Here is a 27,526-nt window from a genome sequence, read left to right as displayed (position 1 = left end):
TCTTCCCCCCCGCCTGCTTAAACCCTTCTAAACCAGCCCAGAAATACATCTATGGTCCTGCCCTAAGAGAATGGAACATACTGCATTCTGGGAGATAATATTTCTGGTGCTCTTAATGTGCTGGTTGTGGGAGGTGCAGGGATTGTATTTGTGTCTAAATATAGCCTCCATGGCGCCCCTGTCCTCAGTTAAAGTACAAGCTGATAATCTATGTTTAAACTGATGAGGTCTGGACTGGTTCATATGATCTGCTTCGCCTGTGTCTGTGTCAACCAGCCAATCCGGGATCACACAGAAAACAGACCGGGGGACTGGACATTACAGTATATTTCCCCTGACATAACCTGAACAGAGACAGTGTTGCCATCGCTTGACATACAAAACATTTATCTCAGTACAACAGTGGTACTGGTGGAGCTTCCATTTTCAATCAAGGCACTCTTGGATGATGAAGAAAACAAATTATGAGAATGCAGCCTTTAAGTTGTCGTTGTTTATTTGTCTTGGTTCAAACCCTAGAATGGTTATCCACATCCACACAGATCCCAGATCAGTTAGAAGGCAGCATCCCCTCTCCTCTGCTATGCTCCTATGCTCTACCCTCCATAGGTAAAGGTAAGTAGTAGCTCCAGCTAAGAGAGACCACAGTCACTGGATTCTCAGGTGTAAGCAATATGGGAGTACAGGCCTTCTGGGAGTAGCTCCAGCAATACGGGAGTACAGGCCTTCTGGGAGTAGCTCCAGCAATACGGGAGTACAGGGTTTCTGGGAGTAGCTCCAGCAATACGGGAGTACAGGCTTTCTGGGAGTAGCTCCAGCAATACGGGAGTACAGGCTTTCTGGGAGTAGCTCCAGCAATACGGGAGTACAGGCCTTCTGTATATAGCTCCAGCATTGGGAGTCTGGCTTTCTGGGAGTAGCTCCAGCAATACGGGAGTACAGGCTTTCTGGGAGACTCTGCAATACGGAGTACCCCTTTCTGGGAGTAGCTCCAGCAATACGGGAGTACAGGCTTTCTGGGAGTAGCTCCAGCAATATGGGAGTACAGGCCTTCTGGGAGTAGCTCCAGCAATACGGGAATACAGGCCTTCTGGGAGTAGCTCCAGCAATACGGGAGTACAGGCCTTCTGGGAGTAGCTCCAGCAATTGGGAGTACAGGCCTTCTGGGATTAGCTCCAGCAATATGGGAGTACAGGCCTTCTGGGACTCTGCAATATGGGTATATAGCCTCCACATTGACTCTGTACCCCCCTGTCTATAGCCTCCACATTGACTCTGTACCGTATAGCTCCACATTGACTCTGTACCTCCACATTGACTCTGTACCCCCTGTATATAGCCTCCACATTGACTCTGTACCGGTACCCCTGTATATAGCCTCCACATTGACTCTGTACCGGTACCCCCTGTATATAGCCTCCCATTGACTGTATATAGCCTCCACATTGACTCTGTACCGGTACCCCCTGTATATAGCCTCCACATTGACTCTGTACCGGTACCCCTGTATATAGCCTCCACATTGACTCTTTACCGTATATAGCCTACACATTGACTACCCCCCTGTATATAGCCTCCACATTGACTCTTTACCGGTACCCGCTGTACATATCCCCCTGTCTGTTATTCACTGCTGCTCTTTAATTATTTGTTTTCTTATCTCTTACCTTAATATGTATATTTGAGCCTCTTATAACATTGACTCTGTTGGTTAAGGCTTGTATTCACTGTATAGTCTCACCTTGACTCTGTACCGGTACCCCATGTGATACATAAAATTTGACTCTTGGTACCCCCTGTATATAGCCTCCACAGGGACTCTGTGGTATGGAGCCCCCTGTATATAGCCTCCAGGCAGGGACTCTTTAGTGGTACCACCTGGTCTATAGCCTCCACATTGACTCTGTACCGGTACCCGCTGTATATAGCCTCCACATTGACTCTGTGGTATGGACCCCCTGTATATAGCCTCCAGGCAGGGACTCTGTGGTACCCCCTGGATATAGCCTCCACATGTGTGTCTGTGGTATAGCAGGCCCCTGTATGGCCTCCATGGAGCTGGTCTGTGTGTCCCCAGGCAGCCTCCACATGGACTCTGGAGCTGGTCTGTGTATAGCCTCCAGGCAGGGACTCTGTGGTATGGAGCTGGTCTGTATATAGCCTCCAGGCATTGACTCTTGGTATGGAGCCCGTCTGTGTGTCCTCCAGGCATTGACTGCTTTAGTGGTATGGAGCTGGTCTGTATATAGCCTACAGGCAGGGACTCTTTAGTACCCCCTGTATATAGCCTGGTCTGACTCTTTAACCCCCAGGCTGTACTATATGGAGCTGGTCTGTGTGTCCCCAGGCAGGGCTGCTTGGTATGGAGCTGGGCTGTGTCCCCAGGCAGGGCTGCTGGTATGGAGCTGGTCTGTGTGTCCCCAGGCAGGGCTGCTAGTGGTATGGAGCTGGGCTGTTCTTATCTAGTGGTATGGAGCTTAGGCTTTTTGGGCTTAAGGGCTGCTAGTGGTATGGAGCTGGTCTGTGTGTCCCCAGGTGCTTTTGGAGCTGGTAAAACTGCTAGTGGTATGGAGCTGTTGGTTAAGGCTGGTCTGTATGGAGGGCTGTCCCCAAGCAGGGTGCTAGTGTTGTATGGCAGTGATAGCTGGGTCTGTGTGTCCCAGGCAGGGCTGCTAGTGGTATGGAGCTGGTCTGTGTGTCCCCAGGCAGGGCTGCTAGTGGTATGGAGCTGGGCTGTGTGTCCCCAGGCAGGGCTGCTAGTGGTATGGAGCTGGTCTGTGTGTCCCCAGGCAGGGCTGCTAGTGGTATGGAGCTGGGCTGTGTGTCCCCAGGCAGGGCTGCTAGTGGTATGGAGCTGGTCTGTGTGTCCCCAGTGCTAGTGGTATGGACCTGGGCTGTGTGTCCCCAGGCAGGGCTGCTAGTGGTATGGAGCTGGGCTGTGTGTGCCCTGGGCTGTGTGTCCCCAGGCAGGGCTGCTAGTGGTATGGAGCTGGGCTGTGTGTCCCCAGGCAGGGCTGCTAGTGGTATGGAGCTGGGCTGTGTGTCCCCAGGCAGGGCCGCTAGTGGTATGGAGCTGGGCTGTGTGTCCCCAGGCAGGGCTGCTAGTGGTATGGAGCTGGGCTGTGTGTCCCCAGGCAGGGCTGCTAGTGGTATGGAGCTGGGCTGTGTGTCCCCAGGCAGGGCTGCTAGTGGTATGGAGCTGGGCTGGGCTGTGTTCCTGTGAGACTCATGTGAGCCTGTTTATCTCTGAAGCTGCTATTTTTTTTAGGGGTGGCAGGGTAGCCTAGTGGTTAGAGCGTTGGACTAGTAAGTGAAAGGATGCAAGTTTGAATCCCCGAGCAGACAAGGTACAAATCTGTCATTCTGCCCCTGAACAGGCAGTTAACCCACTGTTCCTAGGCTGTCATTGAAAATAAGAATATGTTCCTAACTGACTTGCCTAGTTAAATAAAGGTTAAAAAAAAAAAAAAAAATCCAGTGCTGCTCTTTTTCCAAATAGCATTGAAGTTCACTTAGATTTTTTGTTTGTGTCTTTCCAATAGGAAATATATTTGTATTTTTGCTAGGTGATGATTTGGTTGGGCCACATTTTCTGAGTGCTGTCCTGAGGCTCTATGGGGTTGGTTTGGGTTAGTGAACCAAGCATCAGAACCAGCTGACTGAGGGGACTCTTCTCTTGTTTCATCTCTTGACATTGTAGAGCTATGTGATGAAATTTGATGGCTCTTTTTTCTATTCGAGTAAGGAGGGGGTATTGGACAAATTCTGCTCTACATGCGTTATTTTGAGTTTTTCTTTGCTCTGCATGCAGTATTTCTACTGGATGTTTGTCCCATTTGGTAAATTCATTATTAGAGAGGGGACCCCATACTTCGCTGCCATATAGTGCAATTGGTTCTATAACTGATTTGATTTATTTTTTGACAGATTCTAATTGGAAATTTGATTTTAATGTTCCTTTTAATGGCATAGAATGACCTCTCTCTCTCTGTGTCGATTTCTCTCTTTGTCTATCTATCTCTCTCTCTCACTCCTTCTCTCAGTGTCTCACTTTCTCTCTCACTCCTCTGTGTCTCTCTTTCTCTCTCTTTTGCTCTCTCGCTCTCTCTAACTCTCTCTCAATTCAATTCAATTTCAATTCAAGGGCTTTATTGGCATGGGAAACATGTGTTAACATTGCCAAAGCAAGTGAGGTAGATAATATATAAAGTGAATATATAAAGTGAAATAAACAATAAAAATTAACAGTAAACATTACACATACAATAAAGACATTACAAATGTCATATTATATATATACAGTGTTTTAACAATGTACAAATGGTAAAGGACACAAGATAAAATAAATAAGCATAAATATGGGTTGTATTTACATTGGTGTGTGTTCTTCACTGGTTGCCCTTTTCTCGTGGCAACAGGTCACAAATCTTGCTGCTGTGATGGCACACTGTGGAATTTCACCCAGTAGATATGGGAGTTTATCAAAATTGGATTTGTTTTCGAATTCTTTGTGGATCTGTGTAATCTGAGGGAAATATGTCTCTCTAATATGGTCATACATTGGGCAGGAGGTTAGGAAGTGCAGCTCAGTTTCCACCTCATTTTGTGGGCAGTGAGCACATAGCCTGTCTTCTCTTGAGAGCCATGTCTGCCTACGGCGGCCTTTCTCAATTGCAAGGCTATGCTCACTGAGTCTGTACATAGTCAAAGCTTTCCTTAATTTTGGGTCAGTCACAGTGGTCAGGTATTCTGCCGCTGTGTACTCTCTGGGCCAAATAGCATTCTAGTTTGCTCTGTTTTTTTGTTAATTCTTTCCAATGTGTCAAGTAATTATCTTTTTGTTTTCTCATGATTTGGTTGGGTCTAATTGTGCTGCTGTCCTGGGGCTCTGTAGGGTGTGTTTGTGTTTGTGAACAGAGCCCCAGGACCAGCTTGCTTAGGGGACTCTTCTCCATGTTCATCTCTCTGAAGGTGATGGCTTTGTTGTGGAAGGTTTGGGAATCGCTTCCTTTTAGGTGGTTATAGAATTTAACAGCTCTTTTCTGGATTTTGATAATTAGTGGGTATCGGCCTAATTCTGCTCTCTCTCTAACTCTCTCTCTCTCTCCTCTGTGTCTCTCTAACTCTCTCTCTCTCTCTCTCCCTCCCTTCCTCCCCTGCCCTCTTTATCTCACATTTACATTTAAGTCATTTAGCAGACGCTCTTATCCAGAGCGACTTACAAATTGGTGCATTCATCTCCATCTCATGATGAAAGGAACTAGTATTTCAAAAGATATCATGACCTAATGTTAGTCCCCTCCCTTTTTAGGTTCATGTAATAGTAGTTGGGAGGTCAAACAGAGACTGTGCTGAGTTCAATGTCTGGGTGGCTGTAAGATACGGAGCACTGTGCTGAGTTCAACATCTGGTTGGCTGTAAGATACGGAGCACTGTGCTGAGTTCAACATCTGGTTGGCTGTAAGATACGGAGCACTGTGCTGAGTTCAACATCTGGTTGGCTGTAAGATACGGAGCACTGTGCTGAGTTCAACATCTGGTTGGCTGTAAGATACGGAGCACTGTGCTGAGTTCAACATCTGGTTGGCTGTAAGATACGGAGCACTGTGCTGAGTTCAATGTCTGGTTGGCTGTAAGATACGGAGCACTGTGCTGAGTTCAATGTCTGGGTGGCTGTAAGATACGGTGCTGAGTTCAGCACTGTGCTGAGTTCAATGTCTGGTTGGCTGTAAGATACTGGCACTGTGCAATGTCTGTGCTGAGTTCAATGTCTGGGTGGCTGTAAGATACTGAGCACTGTGCTGAGTTCAATGTCTGGGTGGCTGTAAGATACGGAGCACTGTGCTGAGTTCAATGTCTGGGTGGCTGTAAGATACGGAGCACTGTGCTGAGTTCAATGTCTGGGTGGCTGTAAGATACGGAGCACTGTGCTGAGTTCAATGTCTGGGTGGCTGTAAGATACGGAGCACTGTGCTGAGTTCAATGTCTGGGTGGCTGTAAGATACGGAGCACTGTGCTGAGTTCAATGTCTGGGTGGCTGTAAGATACTGAGCACTGTGCTGAGTTCAACATCTGCTGTAAGATAACACTGTGCTGAGTTCAACATCTGGTTGGCTGTAAGATACGGAGCACTCTGAGTTCAATGTCTGGGTGGCTGTAAGATACTGTGCTGAGTTCAATGTCTGGTTGGCATTGTGCTTGCAAGTAACTGGAGATAACTCTCTCTCTCTGTCTCTGTGTGTCTCACTCTCTCTATGTCTCTGTGTGTGTGTCTCTCTCTCTGTCTCTGTGTGTGTGTCTCTCTCTCTCTGCGTTTCTCACTATTTGTCTCTGTGTGTCTCCCTCTCTCTGCCTCTGTGTGTGTCTCTGTCACTCTGTGTGTGTGTCTCTCTCTTTGTGTGTATGTGTGTGTGCGTCTTGCAGTATCCTGTTTGCAGATATTGAAGGGTTTACCAGTCTGGCGTCCCAGTGTACTGCCCAGGAGCTGGTGATGACTCTCAACGAACTGTTTGCCCGCTTCGACAAGCTGGCTGCGGTGAGAACACACACACACACACACACACACACACACACACACACACACACACACACACACACACACACACACACACACACACACACACACACACACACACACACACAGAAGCCTATGTTGTGTCTTTTACAGTACACAAAATTTGAATATTTGGGGTTTGTTCACAGCTATTTTTGTGCAACCGTGAGTGAGTGTCATTTCAGTTGATCTAATATGTTGTGCTATGCCAGTACATGTTATATATGACAATGTCCAGTGATTGTGTCTTGTGAAAGACGTTTGGCCTTGTGTTAATTGAGAATGATTGACTAAGTCAATAGTTCTCATTCTCTCCTCAGGGACTCCCAGCTGTTGCAGAGCTAGCATACCTGATTCAACTTGTGAATAAAAACAATAATAACATCTGAATAAAAACCCTGTATGGTTCTACAAAGAATCTTTGAGATTGAGAAAGGTTCTTTACAGAACCATTATCTTAGCTTCTTTTAATGGTTCTTTATAGAATCTTAGGAAAGGGTTTGTTATAGCACCATACTGGCTCCATTTAGAACCTTATGAGCATGGCTCTTTATAGAACCATCAAAAAGGGTTCCGCTTTGTTAACAAGCCAAAGAACCCTTATTAGGCACTATATAGAACCATTTGTTTTTAGTGTGTAAAACAGCGATAATGGAGTGCAGTAGGACTTTCTCCTCACAAAGCTCTGTTGTTTACAGTGAGAAGGAGGGAAATAATGGCACATAGTTATTAATAACAGTATTTTACACTGCAGGGAAATTGTATTTAAAAAAGATCAAATTGTTTTATAAAACTATTTATAACATACTGTATAAAGAGGGCTTTTTGCAGTACCAATTCCCAGAAAAGGAAGAACAGTAATTCCTTGAACATGCTTCCAGACCTTGACGTTCCCACTGGGAACAATTCGTTTCCGATGTCATTCAACACGAACAGATGTGAAAGTCCAAACCCTTAACATATCTATGGCATGAGGAATATGGTATTTAGACTTGGTACTTATTCATAAGTGACAGTACATTATAAATGGGTAACACTGCTCTGTATGTATCATACCACATACATGCCAGATCTTCAGTTTCATCCCAAGTGTTGGTCAAATGTGAAGCCAGAATTCTGTAGCCTAGATACAGTATATTTGTCAGGTTTTAAATGCTAAGGAATTATTTTACATTGACATTTTAGTCATGAAGCTTTTATCCAGAGAGACAATACAAAGTGCATTTCAATAAGCAATAATAATAAATATTGTAATCATGGTATGTAAAACCCTCTACTGTATAAAGGAAACGCTATTAACACACTAACACATTCTGTATACGTGTGTGTGCATGCATACATGTGTGTCTGTGTGTACAATACGTGGGCTTGTATTACTATCCTCGTAGATACCTGAAATCCCCCAAAGTCCCCACAAGGACAGCAAAACCAGGACAATTCCCCCTCTTGGGGTCAAAGACAATGGCTATTTTGGGGTTAGGGGTTAGGTTTAGGGTTACAATTGGGGTAGTGGTTATGTTTAGGGTTGAGTAAAGGTTAGGGTTAGGTTTAGTGTTAGGAGTTAGGGAAAATAGGATTTGAATAGAAATAGATCATGAAAGGTATGCTGTCTGTGTGTCATAGGAAAACCACTGCCTGCGTATTAAGATCCTGGGAGACTGCTACTACTGTGTGTCTGGGCTGCCAGAGGCCCGGGCCGACCACGCATCCTGCTGTGTGGAGATGGGGGTGGACATGATCGAGGCCATCTCGTGAGTATGACATGGCCACATACAGAGCCTTCAGAAAGTATTGACTTATTCCACATTTTGTTGTGTTACAGCCTGAGTTCAACATGGATTAAATAGATATTTTTTTCAAACCCATCCACAAACAATACCCCACAATGACAAAATGAAAACATTTTCATTTACATAAGTATCCAATTGTCCTGCTGAAAGTTGAGTTTTTCTCCCAGTGTCTGTTGGAAAGCAGACTGAACCAGGTTTTCCTCTAGGATTTTGCCCGTGCTTAGCTATATTCCGTTTCTTTTTACCCTAAAAAAACTCCATAGTTTTTGCTGATGACAAGCATACTAATAAAATGATGTAGCCATCACCATGCTTGAAACATTTTAAAGTGGTACTCAGTGATCTATTGTATTGGATTTCACATCAAATCAAATGTTATTTCTCACATGAGCCAAATACAACATGAGACCTCACCATCAAATCAAATCAAATTTATTTATATAGCCCTTCGTACATCAGCTGATATCTCAAAGTGCTGTACAGAAACCCAGCCTAAAACCCCAAACAGCAAGCAATGCAGGTGTAGAAGTACGGTGGCTAGGAAAAACTCCCTAGAAAGGCCAAAACCTAGGAAGAAACCTAGAGACGAACCAGGCTATGAGGGGTGGCCAGTCCTCTTCGGGTTGTGCCGGGTGGAGATTATAACAGAACATGGCCAAGATGTTCAAATGTTCATAAATGACCAGCATGGTCAAATAATAATAATCACAGTAGTTGTCGAGGGTGCAGCAAGTCAGCACCTCAGGAGTAAATGTCAGTTGGCTTTTCATAGCCGATCATTAAGAGTATCTCTACCACTCCTGCTGTCTCCAGAGAGTTGAAAACAGCAGGTCTGGGACCGGTAGCACGTCCAGTGAACAGGTCAGGATTCCATAGCCGCAGGCAGAACAGTTGATACTGGAGCAGCAGCACGGCCAGGTGGACTGGGGACAGCAAGGAGTCATCATGCCAGGTAGTCCTGAGGCATGGTCCTAGGGCTCACATCCTCCAAGAGAAAGAGAGAATTAGAGAGAGCATACTTAAATTCACACAGGACACCGGATAAGACAGAAGTACTCCAGATATAACAAACTGTCCCTAGCCCCCTGACACATAAACTACTGCAGCATAGATACTGGAGGCTGAGGCAGGAGGGGTCAGGAGACACTGTGGCCCCATCCGATGATAACCCCGGACAGGGCCAAACAGGAAGGATATAACCCCACCCACGTTGCCAAAGCACAGCCCCCACCATGAAATGCTTACTAACAAGCCCTTAACCAACAATTAACTAAAGTTTTAAAATATATATATATTAATAATAATAACAATAATGAGTCTATAGACAGGGGTACTAGTACCGAGTCAATGTGCGCGGGTACAGGTTAGATGAGGTCATTTGTACATGTACGTATGGGTAAAGTGACTATGCATAGATAATAAACAGTGAGAAGCAGCAGTGTAAAAACAAAAGGGGGGTGTTACAATGTAAATAGTTTGGGTGGCTATTTGATTAATTGTTCAACAGTCTTATGGCTTGGGAGTAGAAGCTGTTAAGGAGCCTTTTGGTATCGCTTTCCCCGGTACCGCTTGCCATGCGGTAGCAGAAAGAACAGTCTAAGTATTGGGTGACTAGAGTCTTTGACTGTAAGGCGCTACAGAGGGAAGTGCGTACTGCCTAGTATATAGGTCCTGGATGGCAGGAAGCTTGGCCCCAGTAATGTACTGGGCCGTACGCACTTCCCTATGTTGCGCTTTACGGACGGATGCCGAGCAGTTGCCATACCAGGCGGTGATGCAACCGGTCAGGATGCTCTCAATGGTGCAGCTGTAGAACTTTTTGAGGATCTGGGGACCCATGGCAAATCTTTTCAGTCTCCTGAGGGAGAAAATGTGTTGTCATGCCCTCTTCATGACTGTTTTGGTGTGTTTGGACCATGATACTTTGTTGGGGATGTGGACACCAAGGAACTTGAAACTCTCGACCGGCTCCACTGCAGCCCAATCGATGTGAATGGGGGAGTGTTTTCCTGTAGTCCACGATCAGCTCCTTTGTCTTGATCATGTTGAGGGAGAGGCTATTTTCCTGGCACCTCACTGTCAGGTCTATGACTTCCTCTCCATAGGCTGTCTCATCATTGTTGGTGATCAGGCTTACCACTGTTGTGTCGTCTGCAAACTTAATGATGGTGTTGGAGACGTGCTTGGCCACAGATTCGTGGGTGAACAGGGAGTACAGGAGGGGACTAAGCACACACCCCTGAGGGGCCCCCGTGTTGAGGATCAGCGTGGCGGATGTGTTGTTGCCTACCCTTACCACCTGTGGGTGGCCCGTCAGGAAGTCCAGGATCCAGTTGCAGAGGGAGGTGTTTAGTCCCAGAGTCCTTAGCTTAGTGATGAGCTTTGAGGGTACTATGGTGTTGAACGCTGAGCTGTAGTCAATGAACAGCATTCTCATATAGGTGTTCCTTTTGTCCAGGTGGGAAAGGGCAGTGTGGAGTGCGATTGAGATTGCGTCATCTGTGGATCTGTTGGGGCGTTAAAGTGAATTGGAGTGGGTCTAGGGTTTCTAGGACCATGGACCATGTCCCAGGACTACCTGACATGATGACTCCTTGCTGTCCCCAGTCCACCTGGCCATGCTGCTGCACCAGTTTCAACTGTTCTGCCTTACTATTATTCAACCATGCTGGTCATTTATGAACATTTGAACATCTTGGCCACGTTCTGTTATAATCTCCACCCGGCACAGCCAGAAGAGGACTGGCCACCCCACATATGCTCTCTCTAATTCTCTCTTTCTTTCTCTCTCTCGGAGGACCTGAGCCCTAGGACCGTGCCCCAGGACTACCTGACATGATGACTCCTTGCTGTCCCCAGTCCACCTGACTGTGCTGCTGCTCCAGTTTCAACTGTTCTGCCTTATTATTATTCGACCATGCTGGTCATTTATGAACATTTGAACATCTTGGTCATGTTCTGTTATAATCTCTACCCGGCACAGCCAGAAGAGGACTGGCCACCCCACATAGCCTGGTTCCTCTCTAGGTTTCTTCCTAGGTTTTGGCCTTTCTAGGGAGTTTTTCCTAGCCACCGTGCATTTACACCTGCATTGTTTGCTGTTTGGGGTTTTAGGCTGGGTTTCTGTACAGCACTTTGAGATATCAGCTGATGTACGAAGGGCTATATAAATAAATTTGATTTGATTTTGATTTGATTTCTGGGATAACGTGTTGATGTGAGCCATGACCAGCCTTTCAAAGCACTTCATGGCTACCGACGTGAGTGCTACGGGGCTGTAGTCATTTGGCAGGTTACCTTCGCTTTCTTGGAAACAGGTATTATGTAGGTATTACAGAGTCGGTCAAGGAGAGGTTGAAAATGTCAGTGAAGATACTTGCCAGTTGATACGTGCATGCTCTGAGTACACTTCCTGGTAATCCGTCTGGCCCCGTGGCCTTGTGAATGTTGACTTGCTTAAAGGTCTTGCTCACATCGGCTACGGAGAGCATGATCACACAGTCATCTGGAACAGCTAGTGCTCTCATGCATGCTTCGAAGCAAGCATAAAGGCATTTAGCTCGTCTGGTAGGCTCGCGTCACTGGTCAGCTCGCGGCTGGGCTTCCCTTTGTAGTCCGTAAGAATTTGCAAGCCATGCCACATCTGACGATGTAGTAGGATTCAATCTTAGTCCTGTATTGATGCTTTACCTGTTTGATGGTTCCTCTTTTCACTTTGTCATTAGGTTAGTATTGTGGAGTAACTACAATGTTGTTGATCCATCCTCAGTTTTGTCCTATTACAGCCATTCAAATCTGTAACTGTTTAAAGTCATCAATGGCCTCATGGTGAAATCCCTGAGCGGTTTTCTTCCTCTCCGGCAATTGAGTTAGGAAGGACGCCTGTATCTTTGTAGTGACACCATTCAAAATGTAATTAATGACTTGCCCATGCTCAAAGGGATATTACATTTCAGCAATTTTTTACCCATCGACCAATAGGTGCCTTTCTATGCAAGGCATTGCAAACCTCCCTGGTCTTTGTGACTGAAGGATCTTACAGATAATTGTATGTATGGGGTACAGAGATGAGGAAGTCATAAAAAATATATGTTTGACAATATTATTGCACACAGAATGAATCAATGCAAATGATTATGTGACTGTTTAAGCAAATGTTTACTCCTGTACTTATTTAGGCTTGCCATAACAAAAGGCTTGAATACTAATACTATTGACTTTTCAGCTTATCATTTTTTATAAAAATTTGTTTAAAAAATTTGAAACACAATTCCAGGCCAGTGACACAAAATCTCAATTTAATCAATTTTAAACAGACTGTAACACATCAAAATGTGGAAAAAGTAAACCAGTGTGAATATTTTCTGAAAGCACTGTAAACTGTCTATATTATATAAAAGTATATGTCTCAATGGAAAACAACATACCTTGTCTGGTCTGGCTCTGTCCAGTACAGCTCACGGTAAAACACCCTTGTCTAGAGAGGATTTTTCTTTAACCCTGGTACTGGAGAGCCACAGAATGTGCAGGTCTTTGTTCCAGAGAGGTGGTAGGAGGCAGGTATGCATTAGTTCCATTGTACTCTACTTTAATCCCAGTACTGAGAAACCAAACAGTTGGCAAGTTCAAATCAAGTTTATTCTATCCCCACGAAGAGGCACTTAGCCTAATTTGTGACTGCAGAGGTTGAGTCAACGACTGCTCTGAGGTGGCCCTGCCTTAGAACATTAGTTCTGACGTCATAATGAGGTTTGGATGATTACAGTATGCCACCGGCCATATCTAATAAAGAAAGACCACACACACCATTTCACTACTCTCTCTCTCTGACTCCTGTAAGAGGAGGTGAGTCATTATAAAGGACGGGCGGGGCCACACAGACACTGTGGTCCTGTCCGTTGTCTGCTCTGCCCTGTGGTCAGTCGGTCGATCAGTCGGTCAGTCAGTCAAGTGGTCGGTCAGTCAAGTTGTCGGTCAGTCAAATGGTCGGTCAGTCAGTCGCAGTCAAGTGGTCGGTCAGTCAGTCGGTCAGTCAATTAGTCAGTCAGTCGGTCATTCTAGTGGTCAGTTGGTCAGTAAGTCGGTCAGTCGGTCGGTCGGTCAGTCAGTCGGTCAGTATGTCGGTCAGTCAGTCAGTCGGTCAGTCAAGTGGTCGGTCAGTCAGTCAGTCAGTCAGTTAGTCAGTCAGTCGGTCAGTCAAGTGGTCGGTCATACGGTCAGTGGTCGGTCAGTTGGTCAGTATTTCAGTCAGTATTTTGGTCAGTCAGTCGGTCAGTCAGTAAGTCGGTCAGTCCATTGATCAGTTGGTTAGTCAAATGGTTGGTCAGGCAAGTGGTCGGTCAGTCAGTCAGTCAAGTAGTCGGTTGGTCAGTCAGTTGGTCAGTATGTTGGTCAGTCAGTCCGTCAGTCAAGTGGTCGGTCAGTCAGTCGGTCAGTTAGTCGGTCAGTCAGTAGGTCAGTATGTTAGTCAGTTAGTCAGTCAGTTAGGTGGTCGGTCAGTCATTTGGTCAGTCAGTCGTTGAGTCAGTCGGTCAGTAAGTCGGTCAGTCGGTCGGTCAGTGAGTTGGGCAGTCAATCAGTTAAGTGGTTGGTCAGTCTGTCGGTCAGTCAGTCGGTCGGTCAGTCAGTTGCAGTCAAGTGGTCGGTTGGTCAGTCAGTCAGTCGGTCAGTCAATCGGTCAGTCTGTCGGTCATTTAAGTGCTAAGTCAATCAGTCAAGTAGTCGGTTGGTCAGTCAGTTGGTCAGTATGTTGGTCAGTCAGTCGGTGAGTCGGTCAGTCAAGTGGTCGGTCAATCAGTTGGTCAGTCAGTCGTTGAGTCGGTCGGTCAGTAAGTCGGTAAGTCAGTCAGTCAGTCGGTCAGTCAAGTGGTCGGTCAGTCGGTTGGTCAGTCATTCAGTCAGTCAAGTGATCGGTCAGTCAATCAAGTGGTCGGTCAGTCAGTCAGCCAGTCAGTTGGCCGGTCACTTGACTGACTGTCTGACTGTCCGACCGACTCACTGACTGACTGACTGACTGACTGACCGACTGACCAACCTACTACTCACCAACTGACCGACTGATTGACCGGCATTTGGCTGACCAACTGACTGACTGACCGACCGACTGACTGACTGACCAACCGACCGACCGAAATACTGACCGACTGACTGACCGACTGACCTACTGATCGACTGACCAACCACTTGACTGACTGACTGATTGACCGACTGACCAACTTACTGACCAACCGACTCACCAACTGACTGAATGACCACTTGTCAGTCAGTCAGTCAAGTAGTAGGTTGGTCGGTAGGTCAGTCAGTCAGTCGGTCAGTAAGTTGGTCAGTCCGTCATTCAGTTGGTCAGTCAAATCGTTGGTCAGTCAAGTGGTCGGTCAGTCGATCAGTAGGTCGGTCAGTAAGTCAGTCAGTCAGTCGGTAAGTCAGTCAAGTGGATGGTTGGTCGGTCAGTCGGTCGTTCGGTTAGTAGGTTGGTCAGTCGGTCGGTCAGTCGGTGAGTCGGTCAGTAAGCCGGTCAGTCAGTCAGTCAGTCGGTCAGTCAAGTGGACGGTTGGTCGGTCAGTCGGTTAGTAGGTCGGTCAGTAGGTCAGTTAGTAGGTTGGTCAGTCAGTCAGCCGGTCAGTCAAGTGGTTGGTCAGTCAGTCAGTCAGTCGGTCAGTCAGTTGGTCAGACAGTCAGTCAAGTGGTCGGTCAGTCAGTCGGTCAGTTAGACAGTTTGACCGAACACTTGACCGACATACTGACCGACCGACTGACCGACTGACTGACTGACCACTAGAATGACCGACTGACTGACCAATTGACTGACCGACTGACTGACCGACCACTTGACTGCGACTGACTGACCGACCATTTGATTGACCGACAACTTGACTGACTGACCACTTGACTGACTGACTGCCCGACTTGCTGACCGACTGACTGACTAACCGACTGACCGACTACTTGACTGACCGACCGACCAATTGACCGACTGACTGAATGACCACTTGACTGACTAACTGACCGACCGACCTACTGATCGACTGACCGACCACTTGACTGACTGACTGATCGACCGACTGACCGACTGACTAACCGACTTGACTGACGACTTACTGACCGACCGACTCACAGACTGACTGACTGACTGACCGACCACTTGACTGACCGACTGACCGACTTACTGACTCACAGACTGACTGACTGACTGACCGACCACTTGACTGACCAACTGACAGTCAGTCAAGTGGTCGGTCGGTTGTGAGTAGGTCGGTCAGTCAGTCGGTCGGTCAGTCAGTCAGTCAGTCAGTCAGTCAGTCAGTCAGTCAGTCAGTCAGTCAGTCAGTCGGTCGGTCAGTCGGTCAGTCGGTCAGTCAGTCAGTCGGTGAGTCAGTCGGTCGGTCAGTAAGTCGGTCGGTCGGTCAGTCAAATGGTTGGTCAGTCAAGTGGTCGATCAGTAGGTTGGTCGGTCAGTAGTCAGTTGTTCAGTCATGTGGTCGGTAAGTCAGTCGGTCAGGCATTAGCCAGAGATAGGTCACACACATACTGTAGCTTCACTGCAAGGAAGGAGAATTTCCTGTGGATTCAGTTTGCTATTGTTGTGGAAGCATTGTCATTTTTCTCTCATTTTACTATTTCCTTTTACTCCCTTCTATTGTTTGATGATGTGGTCAATCTGTCAATCAGTGCTCAGTTGTTTCTGACTGTTTCTGTCTGTGCTCGAGGCTGGTGAGAGAGGTGACGGGGGTCAACGTGAACATGCGTGTGGGAATCCATAGCGGCAGGGTCCACTGTGGGGTGCTGGGACTCAGGAAGTGGCAGTTTGATGTGTGGTCCAACGATGTCACGTTAGCCAATCACATGGAGGCCGGGGGTGCGGCAGGGTACGTCCAGCCAATCACAACAAACCAGTACACAGTCACTCACCCAATGACACTACTAGGCTGTGTTCCATTATACATTAACATACTACTTAGAGTACCACATAGAATGAAGCTATGTATTGAGCATTCGTTCTTATTTTGTAACGTAACCCTAGTCTCAGTGAATACACAGTTCACAGTGCAACATACTGTACTGTACCCATTCATTCATCTGACTTCACATTGTCTTGCTGTATTTGACAGAAGAACAACTTGTAAAAGTCAAGTGGGAAACAAAGATTTACACTACATTATGAATATGACAATATTACGTCATAATGTGTTATGGTATAAACATGAAATGAATGAATACTGTCAATCCCTGTCCATTGTGCCCAGTAAGTCATTGGTGTGTTACTGTGCCAGGCGGATCCACATCACCAAGGCCACTCTGAACTACTTGAGTGGAGACTATGAGGTAGAGCCAGGATCAGGAGGAGCAAGGAACGTCTATCTGAAGAAACACAACATAGAAACCTACCTCATCGTGGGCTGCAGCCAGAAAAGGGTATGTGTGTGTGTGTATGTGTGTGTGTGTGTGTGTGTGTGTCATATCATATCAGACCTGTGGCGATATCTTGGCTCTTGGCACTAATCCAGCTAACATGTCATATCATGTGTGTGTGTGTGTGTGTGTGTGTGTGTGTGTGTGTGTGTGTATCATATCATATCAGACCTGTGGCGAGCTCTTGGCTCTAATCCAGCTAACATGTCATATCATGTGTGTGTGTGTGTGTGTGTGTGTGTGTGTGTGTGTCTTATCATATCAGACCTGTGGTGAGCTCTTGGCTCTAATCCAGCTAACATGTCATATCATGTGTGTGTGTTTGTTTTTGTGTGTGTTTGTGTGTATAGAAAAGGGTAGAGGGATAAGAGAGTAAGATAAGACAGTAACAGTAGCATAGAGTAACATATTAACATAGAGTAACATAAGAGTACAATTGAGTAACAAAGTAACAGAGTAAGATAGAGTAACATGAACATAGAGTAACATGAACATAGAGTAATATGAACATAGAGTAACATATAGCAACACAGAGTAGCATAGAGTAACACAGAAAGTAACACAAAGTAACAAAGTAACAGAGTAACATGAACATTGATTTACTCTATGTTCATGTTACTCTGTGTTACTCTGATTTACTCTGAGTAACATAGAGTAACACAGAGTAATATAGTAACACAGAGTAACTCGGAGTAACATAGAGTAACACAGAGTAACACAGAAAAACACAGAGTAACAAAGTAACACAGAAAAACACAAAGTAACAGAGTAACATAGAGTAACACAAAGTAACAGAGTAACACAGAGTAACACAAAGTAACAGAGTAACACAGAGTAACACAAAGTAACAGAGTAACAGAGTAACACAAAGTAACAGAGTAACACAGAGTAACACAGAAAAACACAGAGTAACACAAAGTAACAGAGTAACAGAGAGTAACACAAAGTAACAGAGTAACAGAGAGTAACACAAAGTAACAGAGTAACACAGAGTAACACAAAGTAACAGAGTAACACAGAGTAACAGAGTAACATTGAGTAACAGAGTAACAGAGTAACACAGAGTACCAGAGTAACATAGAGTAACACAGAGTAACAGAGTAACATAGAGTAACAGAGTAACACAGAGTAACACAGAGTAACATGAACATAGAGTAACATGAACATAGAGTAACATATAGCAACACAGAGTAGCATAGAGTAACACAGAGAGTAACACAAAGTAACAAAGTAACAGAGTAACACAGAGTAACATGAACATAGAGTAACATGAACATAGAGTAACATATAGCAACACAGAGTAGCATAGAGTAACACAAAGTAACAGAGTAACACAGAGTAACATGAACATAGAGTAAATCAGAGTAACATAGAGTAACACAGAGTAATATAGTAACACAGAGTAACTCGGAGTAACATAGAGTAACACAGAGTAACAAAGTAACAGAGTAACACAGAGTAACACAGAAAAACACAGAGTAACAAAGTAACAGAACATAGTAACATAGAGTAACACAGAAAAACACAGAGTAACAAAGTAACAGAGTAACATAGAGTAACACAGAGTAACAAAGTAACAGAGTAACACAAAGTAACAGAGTAACACAGAGTAACACAGAAAAACACAGAGTAACAAAATAACAGAGTAACACAGAAAACACAGAGTAACAAAGTAACAGAGTAACACAGAGTAACAGAGAGTAACAGAGTAACACAAAGTAACAGAGTAACAGAGAGTAACACAAAGTAACAGAGTAACATAGAGTAACACAGAGTAACAGAGTAACACAGAGTAACATAGAGTAACACAGAGTAACAGAGTACCATAGAGTAACAGAGTAACACAGAGTAACATAGAGTAACACAGAGTAACAGAGTAACATAGAGTAACACAGAGTAACACAAAGTAACAGAGTAACATAGAGTAGCAGAGTAAGCTAGAGTAAGATCTCCAATGTATTCATTGCACAGATATGAGCACGATGTCTAATGTAATAATTACATATGGGAAATCAACTTGAAAGTTGGCCAGGAAGAACTCTGGGTACCTGGGTGACTCTAACATAAATAAAGGGGTGTGCGTGTGTGTGTGTGCGTGCGTCATATCAGTCCTGTGGCGATATCACAAGTTTTGACTCCAGCTCACATATTATGTGTGTTTTCACATGATGTATCATATTGCTATATACTCCATTCTAACCTATCAGTGAACTGGGAATGGGTTATTTCTCATGATCGCTGTTACATTAGTGATAACTTTCAGTGTGCGTCCCAAATGAGACCCTATTCCCTATAGAGTGCAACACAGATGACCAGAGACCTAGTGCACTGTAGGGAATAGGGTGCCATTAAAGTTGCAGGCTTTAGAGTTCTCTACATTTCCTGTTCTGGTTGAATCACAACACTCATCCCAGATCAGATTTCACTACCTTTAACCATATTTAATTGTAGAGGAAACGTTGAAAAACATTTAAGTGATTTACAGTAGATTTAGTGATTGTGAGGATGCATGAAATTCAACTTCTAGAAATACAATATACTGTCTGTGTCTGTGTCAGGGGTAGAAACGGTGGACAAGCTGGGGGAACTGGGTACCGGTAGACAGTAAAGCCAGTTTAATATGCGCCTTTCATGGTTAATTAATAAAGGATTTTACATTACTACTTCCCAGAGTGACCTTTTCCATTACCATCCCTAAGTATATTAGTCTGTCTCCCTTGCCTTGCAGAAAGACGAGAAGGCGATGATAGCCAAGATGAACCGTCAGCGAGCCAACTCTGTCACCCACAACATGGGCCCCTGGACCGACCGGCCCTTCTACAACCACATGGGAGGAAACCAGATCTCTAAGGAGATGAAGAGGATGGTGAGATAACATGCTGCCCTCACCCCAATTCAGGAATACTCTATATTTACTCCTGTCCTTCACAACAGGGCCAGGTTGTTGTTGTGTGTTTGTGTGTGCTCACCAGGGACTATAGAAAGCCAAGGACGTGTGACGGTCATGTTATGGCGTATGTTGCGGGACGATTTTTCCTTGAGCGGATAGTCAGGGCCCAGAAGATAGTTATAAATCATTTTCACACTGCAAATTGACCGCAAGAATCACGAACAGATAATAATAATTTGGAAGGTGCTTATATTTTTCCTGTTACACACTTTAATGCAAATGTGTTTTTGCATATCACAAATCCCCCTGAGATACCCGCAGGGAGTGGGATCACGGCTAGGGTCACCATTGTCCAGCACCCCTGGAGCAATTTGGGTTAAGTGCCGTGCTCGAGGACACAGCAACAGGTTTACTGGCCCAACGCTCTAACATTCATGCTATACCTGCTGTTCAAGATATAGTATTTGACAAAAAAAGTTTCCAACATTGATTAAATGGGATACGATCACATTATTTATGCATTGGAATACTTGGGGACAGATTCAGATTCAGAAAGATCAGATTTACACAAGTATTTAGACCCTTTACTCAGTTATCTCTCTCTCTCTGTTTCTCTGTTTCTGTCTCTCTGTCTATCTCTGTTTCTGTCTCTCTCTCTCTGTCTCTCTGTTTCTGTCTCTGTCTCTCTGTTTCTTGCTCGGTCTCTCTGTTTCTGTCTCTCTCTCTCTGTTTCTGTCTCTCTGTCTTCTCTGTTTCTGTCTTTCTGTCTCTCTGTTTTTGTATTTCTGTCTCTCTGTCTCTGTTTCTGTCTCTCTGTTTCTGTCTCTGTCTCTCTGTTTATGTCTCTCTCTCTCTGTTTCTGTCTCTCTGTCTTCTCTGTTTCTGTCTTTCTGTCTCTCTGTTTTTGTATTTCTGTCTCTGTCTCTCTGTCTCTGTTTCTGTCTCTCTGTTTCTGTCTCTGTCTCTCTGTTTCTGCCTCTGTCTCTCTGTTTCTGTCTCTCTGTTTCTGTCTTTCTGTCTCTGTCTCTCTGTTTTTGTCTTTCTGTCTCTGTCTCTCTGTCTCTCTGTTTCTGTCTCTCTGTTTCTGCCTCTGTCTCTCTGTTTCTGTCTCTCTGTTTCTGCCTCTGTCTCTCTGTTTCTGTGTCTGTCTCTCTGTTTCTGTCTCCGTCTCTCTGTTTCTGTCTCTGTCTCTCTGTTTCTGTCTCTGTCTCTCTGTTTCTGCCTCTGTCTCTCTGTTTCTGTCTTTCTGTCTCTGTCTCTCTGTTTTTGTCTTTCTGTCTCTGTCTCTGTCTCTCTGTCTCTCTGTTTCTGTCTCTGTCTCTCTGTTTTTGTCTTTCTGTCTCTGTCTCTGTTTCTGTCTCTCTATTTCTGTCTCTCTGTTTCTGTCTCTCTGTCTCTCTGTTTCTGTCTCTCTGTTTCTGTCTCTCTGTCTCTCTGTCTCTCAGTCTTTGTCTCTCTGTTTCTGTCTCTCTCTGTCTCTCTGTTTCTGTCTCTGTCTGTCACTCTGTTTTGGTCTCTCTCCCTCTCTCTGTTTCTGTCTCTATGTCTCTCTGTCTCTCTGTTTCTGTTGCTGTTTTGGTCTCTCTCTCTCTCTCCTCCTCTCTCTCTCCTCCTGTCTGTCTCTCTCTCTTCTCCTCCCCCTGCTCCTAAATTACACAGCAGCAGAGGTAGAGAAAGAGCAGAGATAGTGGGAGCAAGGAGCGAGGGAGGGAGACAGAGGGCATGAGGTATAGAGAATGGGTCTGTGTGAGGGGAAAGGGAGTCACAGTGATAGTAGTTCCCACACTAGCCCCTGTCCTCCAACCTCCCAGCACTGCAGGGCAGGCAGTGGAGTGGAGATGACTTATGACTTGATGACCACTGTGTTTCTGTCCTACATTCCTACTATGTCATTAATCCCTGTTGTCCTATTCCATATAAAATAAAGAATGCTGGTATTTGGGGATGTTCCACCTCTATGTTTGTAGAGGGCAGTGGAATTGCTTATGTTATTATAAGATATTCAGACATTCTGTCCATGTCCAAAATAAAAAGCTTAGTTCAGCTTAGTTCACAATTAGGAAAATGTAGGAGTATAGATGGAACCTAGATTTGAAAAAAGGACGACTATCTACTAGAGACGTGTTAATGTTTCTTGGACCTGTACAGCACATTTGATCTCCTGCTGTTGTTTCTATCTTCATCCAGTAGAGTGCACTGCAGGTCCTTGATACAGTAGATGTCGAAACTCTTCAGTTCACCTAATGTGTTGTTAATAAGACTGTCTTCTCTAAAACCACTATTGACTCATCTTCCTAGGAAGATGCCTGCCTGGCTAGCTGTTGTTCTCAACTTGGTGTGCATCCCAAATGGCATCATATTCCCTATATAGTGCACCACTTTTGACCAGAGCTTTATGGGTCCTGGTCAAAAGGAAGGGAATAGGGTGTCATTCGGGACACAATCCTTTGTTGTTGTTTTTCAGCATCTTTTACTGTCAGTTTGGGCAGAGAGGATGGTGGAAGAGGTGTCAGTCTCTTGTCTTGCTGGTTGAAGCAACTTCCATTTTCAGCCAACACCTGGCTGTGTGAAATGATTCTACCTCTTTCTCTTCGAAAGAAACTCTAGCCCCACTTACATTTCTCTGTTTGTAGCTGTTCCTGAAAATCAGTCATTTTCCAGTCAGACAACAGTGTCTCTATTCTGCTCTTTTCTTCTGTCTTCCAGGGATTTGAAGACCCCAAGGACAAGTGAGTAGAGACCCCCATCTCCCCTCCTGTCAGTCAAGGTGTTGGGCAACCTTCTGCTGCAGGTCATGTTTTCAGGCTTTCTAAAGACAAAATAGCAATGTCATAACCATAGATATTTTGACTTATCTGGATAGGTATGTGGTAGTCAGAGAACTAAACTACTTATCTGGATAGGTATGTGGTAGTCAGAGAAATAAACTACTTATCTGGATAGGTATGTGGTAGTCAGAGAAATAAACTACTTATCTGGATAGGTATGTGGTAGTCAGAGAAATAAACTACTTATCTGGATAGGTATGTGGTAGTCAGAGAAATAAACTACTTATATAGGTATGTGGTAGTCAGAGAAATAAACTACTTATCTGGATAGGTATGTGGTAGTCAGAGAAATAAACTACTTATCTGGATAGGTATGTGGTAGTCAGAGAAATAAACTACTTATCTGGATAGGTATGTGGTAGTCAGAGAAATAAACTACTTATCTGGATAGGTATGTGGTAGTCAGAGAAATAAACTACTTATCTGGATAGGTATACTTATCTGGATAGGTATGTGGTAGTCAGAGAACTAAACTACTTATCTGGATAGGTATGTGGTAGTCAGAGAAATAAACTACTTATCTGGATAGGTATGTGGTAGTCAGAGAACTAAACTACTTATCTGGATAGGTATGTGGTAGTCAGAGAAATAAACTACTTATCTGGATAGGTATGTGGTAGTCAGAGAACTAAACTACTTATCTGGATAGGTATGTGGTAGTCAGAGAAATAAACTACTTATCTGGATAGGTATGTGGTAGTCAGAGAAATAAACTACTTATCTGGATAGGTATGTGGTAGTCAGAGAAATAAACTACTTATCTGGATAGGTATGTGGTAGTCAGAGAACTAAACTACTTATCTGGATAGGTATGTGGTAGTCAGAGAAATAAACTACTTATCTGGATAGGTATGTGGTAGTGTAAACTACTTATCTGGATAGGTATGTGGTAGAGAAATAAACAGAGAAATAAACTACTTATCTGGATAGGTATGTGGTAGTCAGAGAAATAAACTACTTATCTGGATAGGTATGTGGTAGTCAGAGAACTAAACTACTTATCTGGATAGGTATGTGGTAGTCAGAGAAATAAACTACTTATCTGGATAGGTATGTGGTAGTCAGAGAAAAACTAAACTAAACTTATCTGGATAGGTATGTGGTAGTCAGAGAAATAAACTACTTATCTGGATAGGTATGTGGTAGTCAGAGAAATAAACTACTTATCTGGATAGGTATGTGGTAGTCAGAGAACTAAACTACTTATCTGGATAGGTATGTGGTAGTCAGAGAAATAAACTACTGTTGCTATAATACACAGAATTGCCATCAAAAACACAACCAGAATATCCAACTCACCAAATTGTAATTTTTCACTGGGTGAGGAGGGGATCCTGGAGATGTGATTGGCTGATCCAGTTGTCACTCAAGGGGATGGCCCATTTGCCCTTGTGCATACCATGCATATGTCACAAATGCAGTCTATATTCTCACCCTGAATATATCTCAATTTCAATCTCCTTTATGTGATTCTATGTGCTCCTGTTGTTTACAAAGCATGTAAGAAATAAGATTTGATTTGATTGTCCCCATGCGTTGCCCTACGTGCTACAGACAGATCAATGTTCTTCAATGGGATTTGTTTAATCGTGACAGTCACTTTAGGACATCCATACCCATGAGTGTCAGTGAGTTCAGCGTCTTCCATACTCACTGTAACTTATGATGTCTGTGATTCATAAAACATTTGAATCACCTGGTTTGATCTTGTCCACTGATCCACTGACAATAGGCCAGATTGCCTCTAATCAATGCATTCAAACAATGCACTGCTGATTCAACGACCGATTAGTCCAATCAAACAAACATAATGACAGTGGTTTGATGATCTCAATCACTTTGTTTGTTATGGTGATGCAGTTCAGTTAGTGGTGAGTTAGGGGCTTGTGGTGGGCTAGTCCGCAGAGACACCGAGCTGAAGGACCTCTTGTGACGGCCTGAAACGGAAAACAAAAAAGTATCTCCTCGTCTTGTGTTATCTAGACATTTCATTTTCAGAAACACGCAGGAAAACCTGAACCCAGAAGACGAGGTGGACGAGTTCCTAGGCAGAGCCATCGACGCCAGGAGTATCGACCGGCTACGCTCGGAACACGTCAAGAAGTTCCTGCTGACCTTCAGAGAACCAGACCTGGAGAAGAAGGTAGTGCCGTCTTCCTCCAGGGAAATTAATCCACATAATCGGACTAAGGCCCTGTGTGAATCGTCTGGATAGATCATCAGCAGTGGAAATGTCAGACAGACAGACAGACACACAGAGAGAGAGAGAGAGAGAGAGAGAGAGAGAGAGCAGAGAGGCCCCGTTTTCAACCTCCTCTCTTTCCCCTCTCCCTGTCAGTCTCTCTCGTCTGGGTAAATGGGCTGTATAGTGGCTACTTACAACAGATCCAAAGCCCGCTCTCAGTGTGTCAGCCCCCAGCCCGGTTTTCTATGGGAGAGATAATCACTGACTTGGTCTTCCTCTACTACCTTTCATCTGAAAGATCTCATAATTCACCTCCTGAGCACCTATGCCAGAAGCATGCGCACGCGCGCACGCACGCACGCACACACGCACATGATTCATCTCCTGAGCACATCCTTTAGGCCCAGCCAGAGACACGGCTGCTTGTGGATGGATAGGTGGATGGATGAATAGATGGATGGATGAATAGATGGATGGATGGATGGATGGATGGATGGATGGATGGATGGATGGATGGATGGATGGATGGATGGATGGATGGATGGATGGATGGATGGATGGATGGATGGATGGATGGATGGATGGATGGATGGATGGATGGATGGATGGATGGATGGATGGATGGATGGATGGATGGATGGATGGATGGATGGATGGATGGATGGATGGATGGATGGATGGATGGATGGATAGATAGATAGATAGATAGATAGATAGATAGATAGATAGATAGATAGATAGATAGATAGATAGATAGATAGATAGATAGATAGATAGATAGATAGATAGATAGATAGATAGATAGATAGATAATAAATGGATAGATAAATGGATAGATAAATGGATAGATATATGAAAGGCATTTCAGCTGTGTAACCAGTAACATGCTGTTCTCACAGTGTGCGGCTGTTGTGTCCTCACATCAGTGGCACTAAAGGGTTTCAAGTGAGATGTGAAGCAGTCAGCAAGCCTATGGTTACCTTACTGCTCTTATATTTTTCAATTTCTGTCCTTCAGTACTCCAAACAAGTGGACTCCAGATTTGGAGCGTACGTGGCCTGCGCCTCCCTCGTCTTCCTCTTCATCTGTTTCATCCAGATTGTCATTGTACCACAGTAAGTACTGAATCTCTCCAAGTTGATTCATACAGTACCATAGCGCTGAATCATTTATTTACTAGTAAATCACAATGAATGTTTTCCATATATTTTTATTAGAATTCACAGCACATTCACGCTACTCATTCCGTGGGTAATACTCCTGCTACCTGTCTCTCCCGAACTGATTTGACCTGTGTTTTGTCTTACTGCTCTGCGTATTGCTTGTATCCACAGCACTAGCTTGCGAGTCATCTCCCGCTCCTACAGTCTATGTGCAGCCAGGATCCATATGTCCTCCTCTTTCTCTCTGTTTATCGTACTGCTGTGTGATTCAGGTGTGTGATTCAGGTGTGTGATTCAGGTGTGTGTGTGTTGCTTGTGTGTGATTGCCAATTCACTGGCTGAGCTTGTTTTAGGGAGGTGGGGTGTGGGTTGTATTCGCAAACTCACTATACTTCACAGCAAATATTTAGCATGTTTACTGGAAGCAAAAACAACTCAAAGCTCAATGTAGAAGACGAGTATGTATCACTGCATTCCATGATCTATTCCATCAACATAAAGAGTTCTATAAAAATCTAATAGATCTGCAAGAAAATAACTTTAAATCCTTCCTGCAACTCTTAATTGATTCTAGCAATAATAACTTTAAATCCTTCCTGCAACTCTTAATTGATTCTAGCAATAATAACTTTAAATCCTTCCTGCAACTCTTAATTGATTCTAGCAACAATAACTTTAAATCCTTCTTGCAACTCTTAATTGATTCTAGCAACAATAACTTTAAATCCTTCCTGAAACTCTTAATTGATTCTAGCAACAATAACTTTAAATCCTTCCTGCAACTTTTAATGGATTCTAGCAACAATAACTTTAAATCCTTCCTGCAACTCTTAATGGATTCTAGCATCAATAACTTGAAATCCTTCCGCAATGCACGCTGACACGGTCGCCAGATGTACGGTGTTTCCTTCGACACATTGGTGCGGCTGGCTTCCGGGTTAAGCAGGCATTGTGTTAATCAGCAGTGCGGCTTGGTTGGTTGGGTTGTGTTTCGGAGGACACACGGCTCTTGACCTTCACCTCTCCTGAGTCCATACGGGAGTTTCAGTAACCACCAATTGTGGAGAAAAAGGGATGCTATGAACTTCAAATACAGTATGGATTTAACGCAGTCCGAGGTGGATTAGCTGAAGGGTGCGAATATCCCCAGCCAGGCCGCATTCAAACCCGTCTCAGAAGATTTTGCAAAATTCCAAACAACACTAGACAAACTCTCTTCCAAAGGAGATTACCTGGAAAATCAATCCAGGCTAAACAACGTTCTAATCAATGGAATCGAAGACGTTAAAATTGAAACTTGACATGACACAGAAGCCAAGGCCAAGAAACTCCTGACAGGTCATCTGAAACTGGACCCTAAGCTCAGTGAGAGGGCGCACAGGAACGGCACCTTTTTTCCTGATGGACGGCCCAGATCTATATTGATGAAACTGCTCAGGTACAAAAACAAGGAGGAGATTCTCAAGAATGCCAAGTGCCTGAAGGGAACTAAGTTCTTCATTAATGAAAGCTTCTTCAAAAAGGTACGCCTCAAAATGAACTGCTGCCACGACTAAACTAAGGAAGGAGAGGCAACATCGCATACCTGAAGTAGGACCAGCTTGTCATCCCCCCGCAGGGGACTCGGCTGTAGTCCGTTGATCTATCACATGGATTCATTTGATTCGACACACACATACCTACATATTTACTCTACCATGTGTTTCAC

At 44.4% G+C, this 27,526-nt stretch overlaps 2 protein-coding genes across 2 annotated transcripts in view; one reads left to right on the top strand and one right to left on the bottom strand.

Moving 5' to 3' along the window:
• Positions 1 to 8,805: 8,805 nt before the first annotated feature.
• LOC115130102 (vesicle-trafficking protein SEC22a) overlaps positions 8,806 to 27,526 on the bottom strand; it is an 80,001-nt gene continuing 61,280 nt past the window's right edge. Inside the window, exon 7 of the mRNA XM_065018630.1 lies at positions 8,806 to 9,328. Within this exon, the coding sequence (XP_064874702.1) occupies positions 9,287 to 9,328 (42 nt within the window). The 3' untranslated portion in view covers positions 8,806 to 9,286. The remainder of the gene's footprint in view (positions 9,329 to 27,526) is intronic.
• LOC115130118 (adenylate cyclase type 5) overlaps positions 15,691 to 27,526 on the top strand; it is a 50,182-nt gene continuing 38,346 nt past the window's right edge. The window contains exons 1-6 of the mRNA XM_029660908.2: positions 15,691 to 16,208; positions 16,614 to 16,755; positions 19,481 to 19,618; positions 22,349 to 22,371; positions 24,469 to 24,613; positions 25,673 to 25,770. Of these exons, the coding sequence (XP_029516768.2) occupies positions 16,084 to 16,208; positions 16,614 to 16,755; positions 19,481 to 19,618; positions 22,349 to 22,371; positions 24,469 to 24,613; positions 25,673 to 25,770 (671 nt within the window). The 5' untranslated portion in view covers positions 15,691 to 16,083. The remainder of the gene's footprint in view (positions 16,209 to 16,613; positions 16,756 to 19,480; positions 19,619 to 22,348; positions 22,372 to 24,468; positions 24,614 to 25,672; positions 25,771 to 27,526) is intronic.

The sequence above is a fragment of the Oncorhynchus nerka genome, linkage group LG1 (genome assembly GCF_034236695.1).
Source record: "Oncorhynchus nerka isolate Pitt River linkage group LG1, Oner_Uvic_2.0, whole genome shotgun sequence".
Classification (NCBI taxonomy): domain Eukaryota; kingdom Metazoa; phylum Chordata; class Actinopteri; order Salmoniformes; family Salmonidae; genus Oncorhynchus; species Oncorhynchus nerka.
This window is presented reverse-complemented; position numbering and strand designations above follow the sequence as displayed.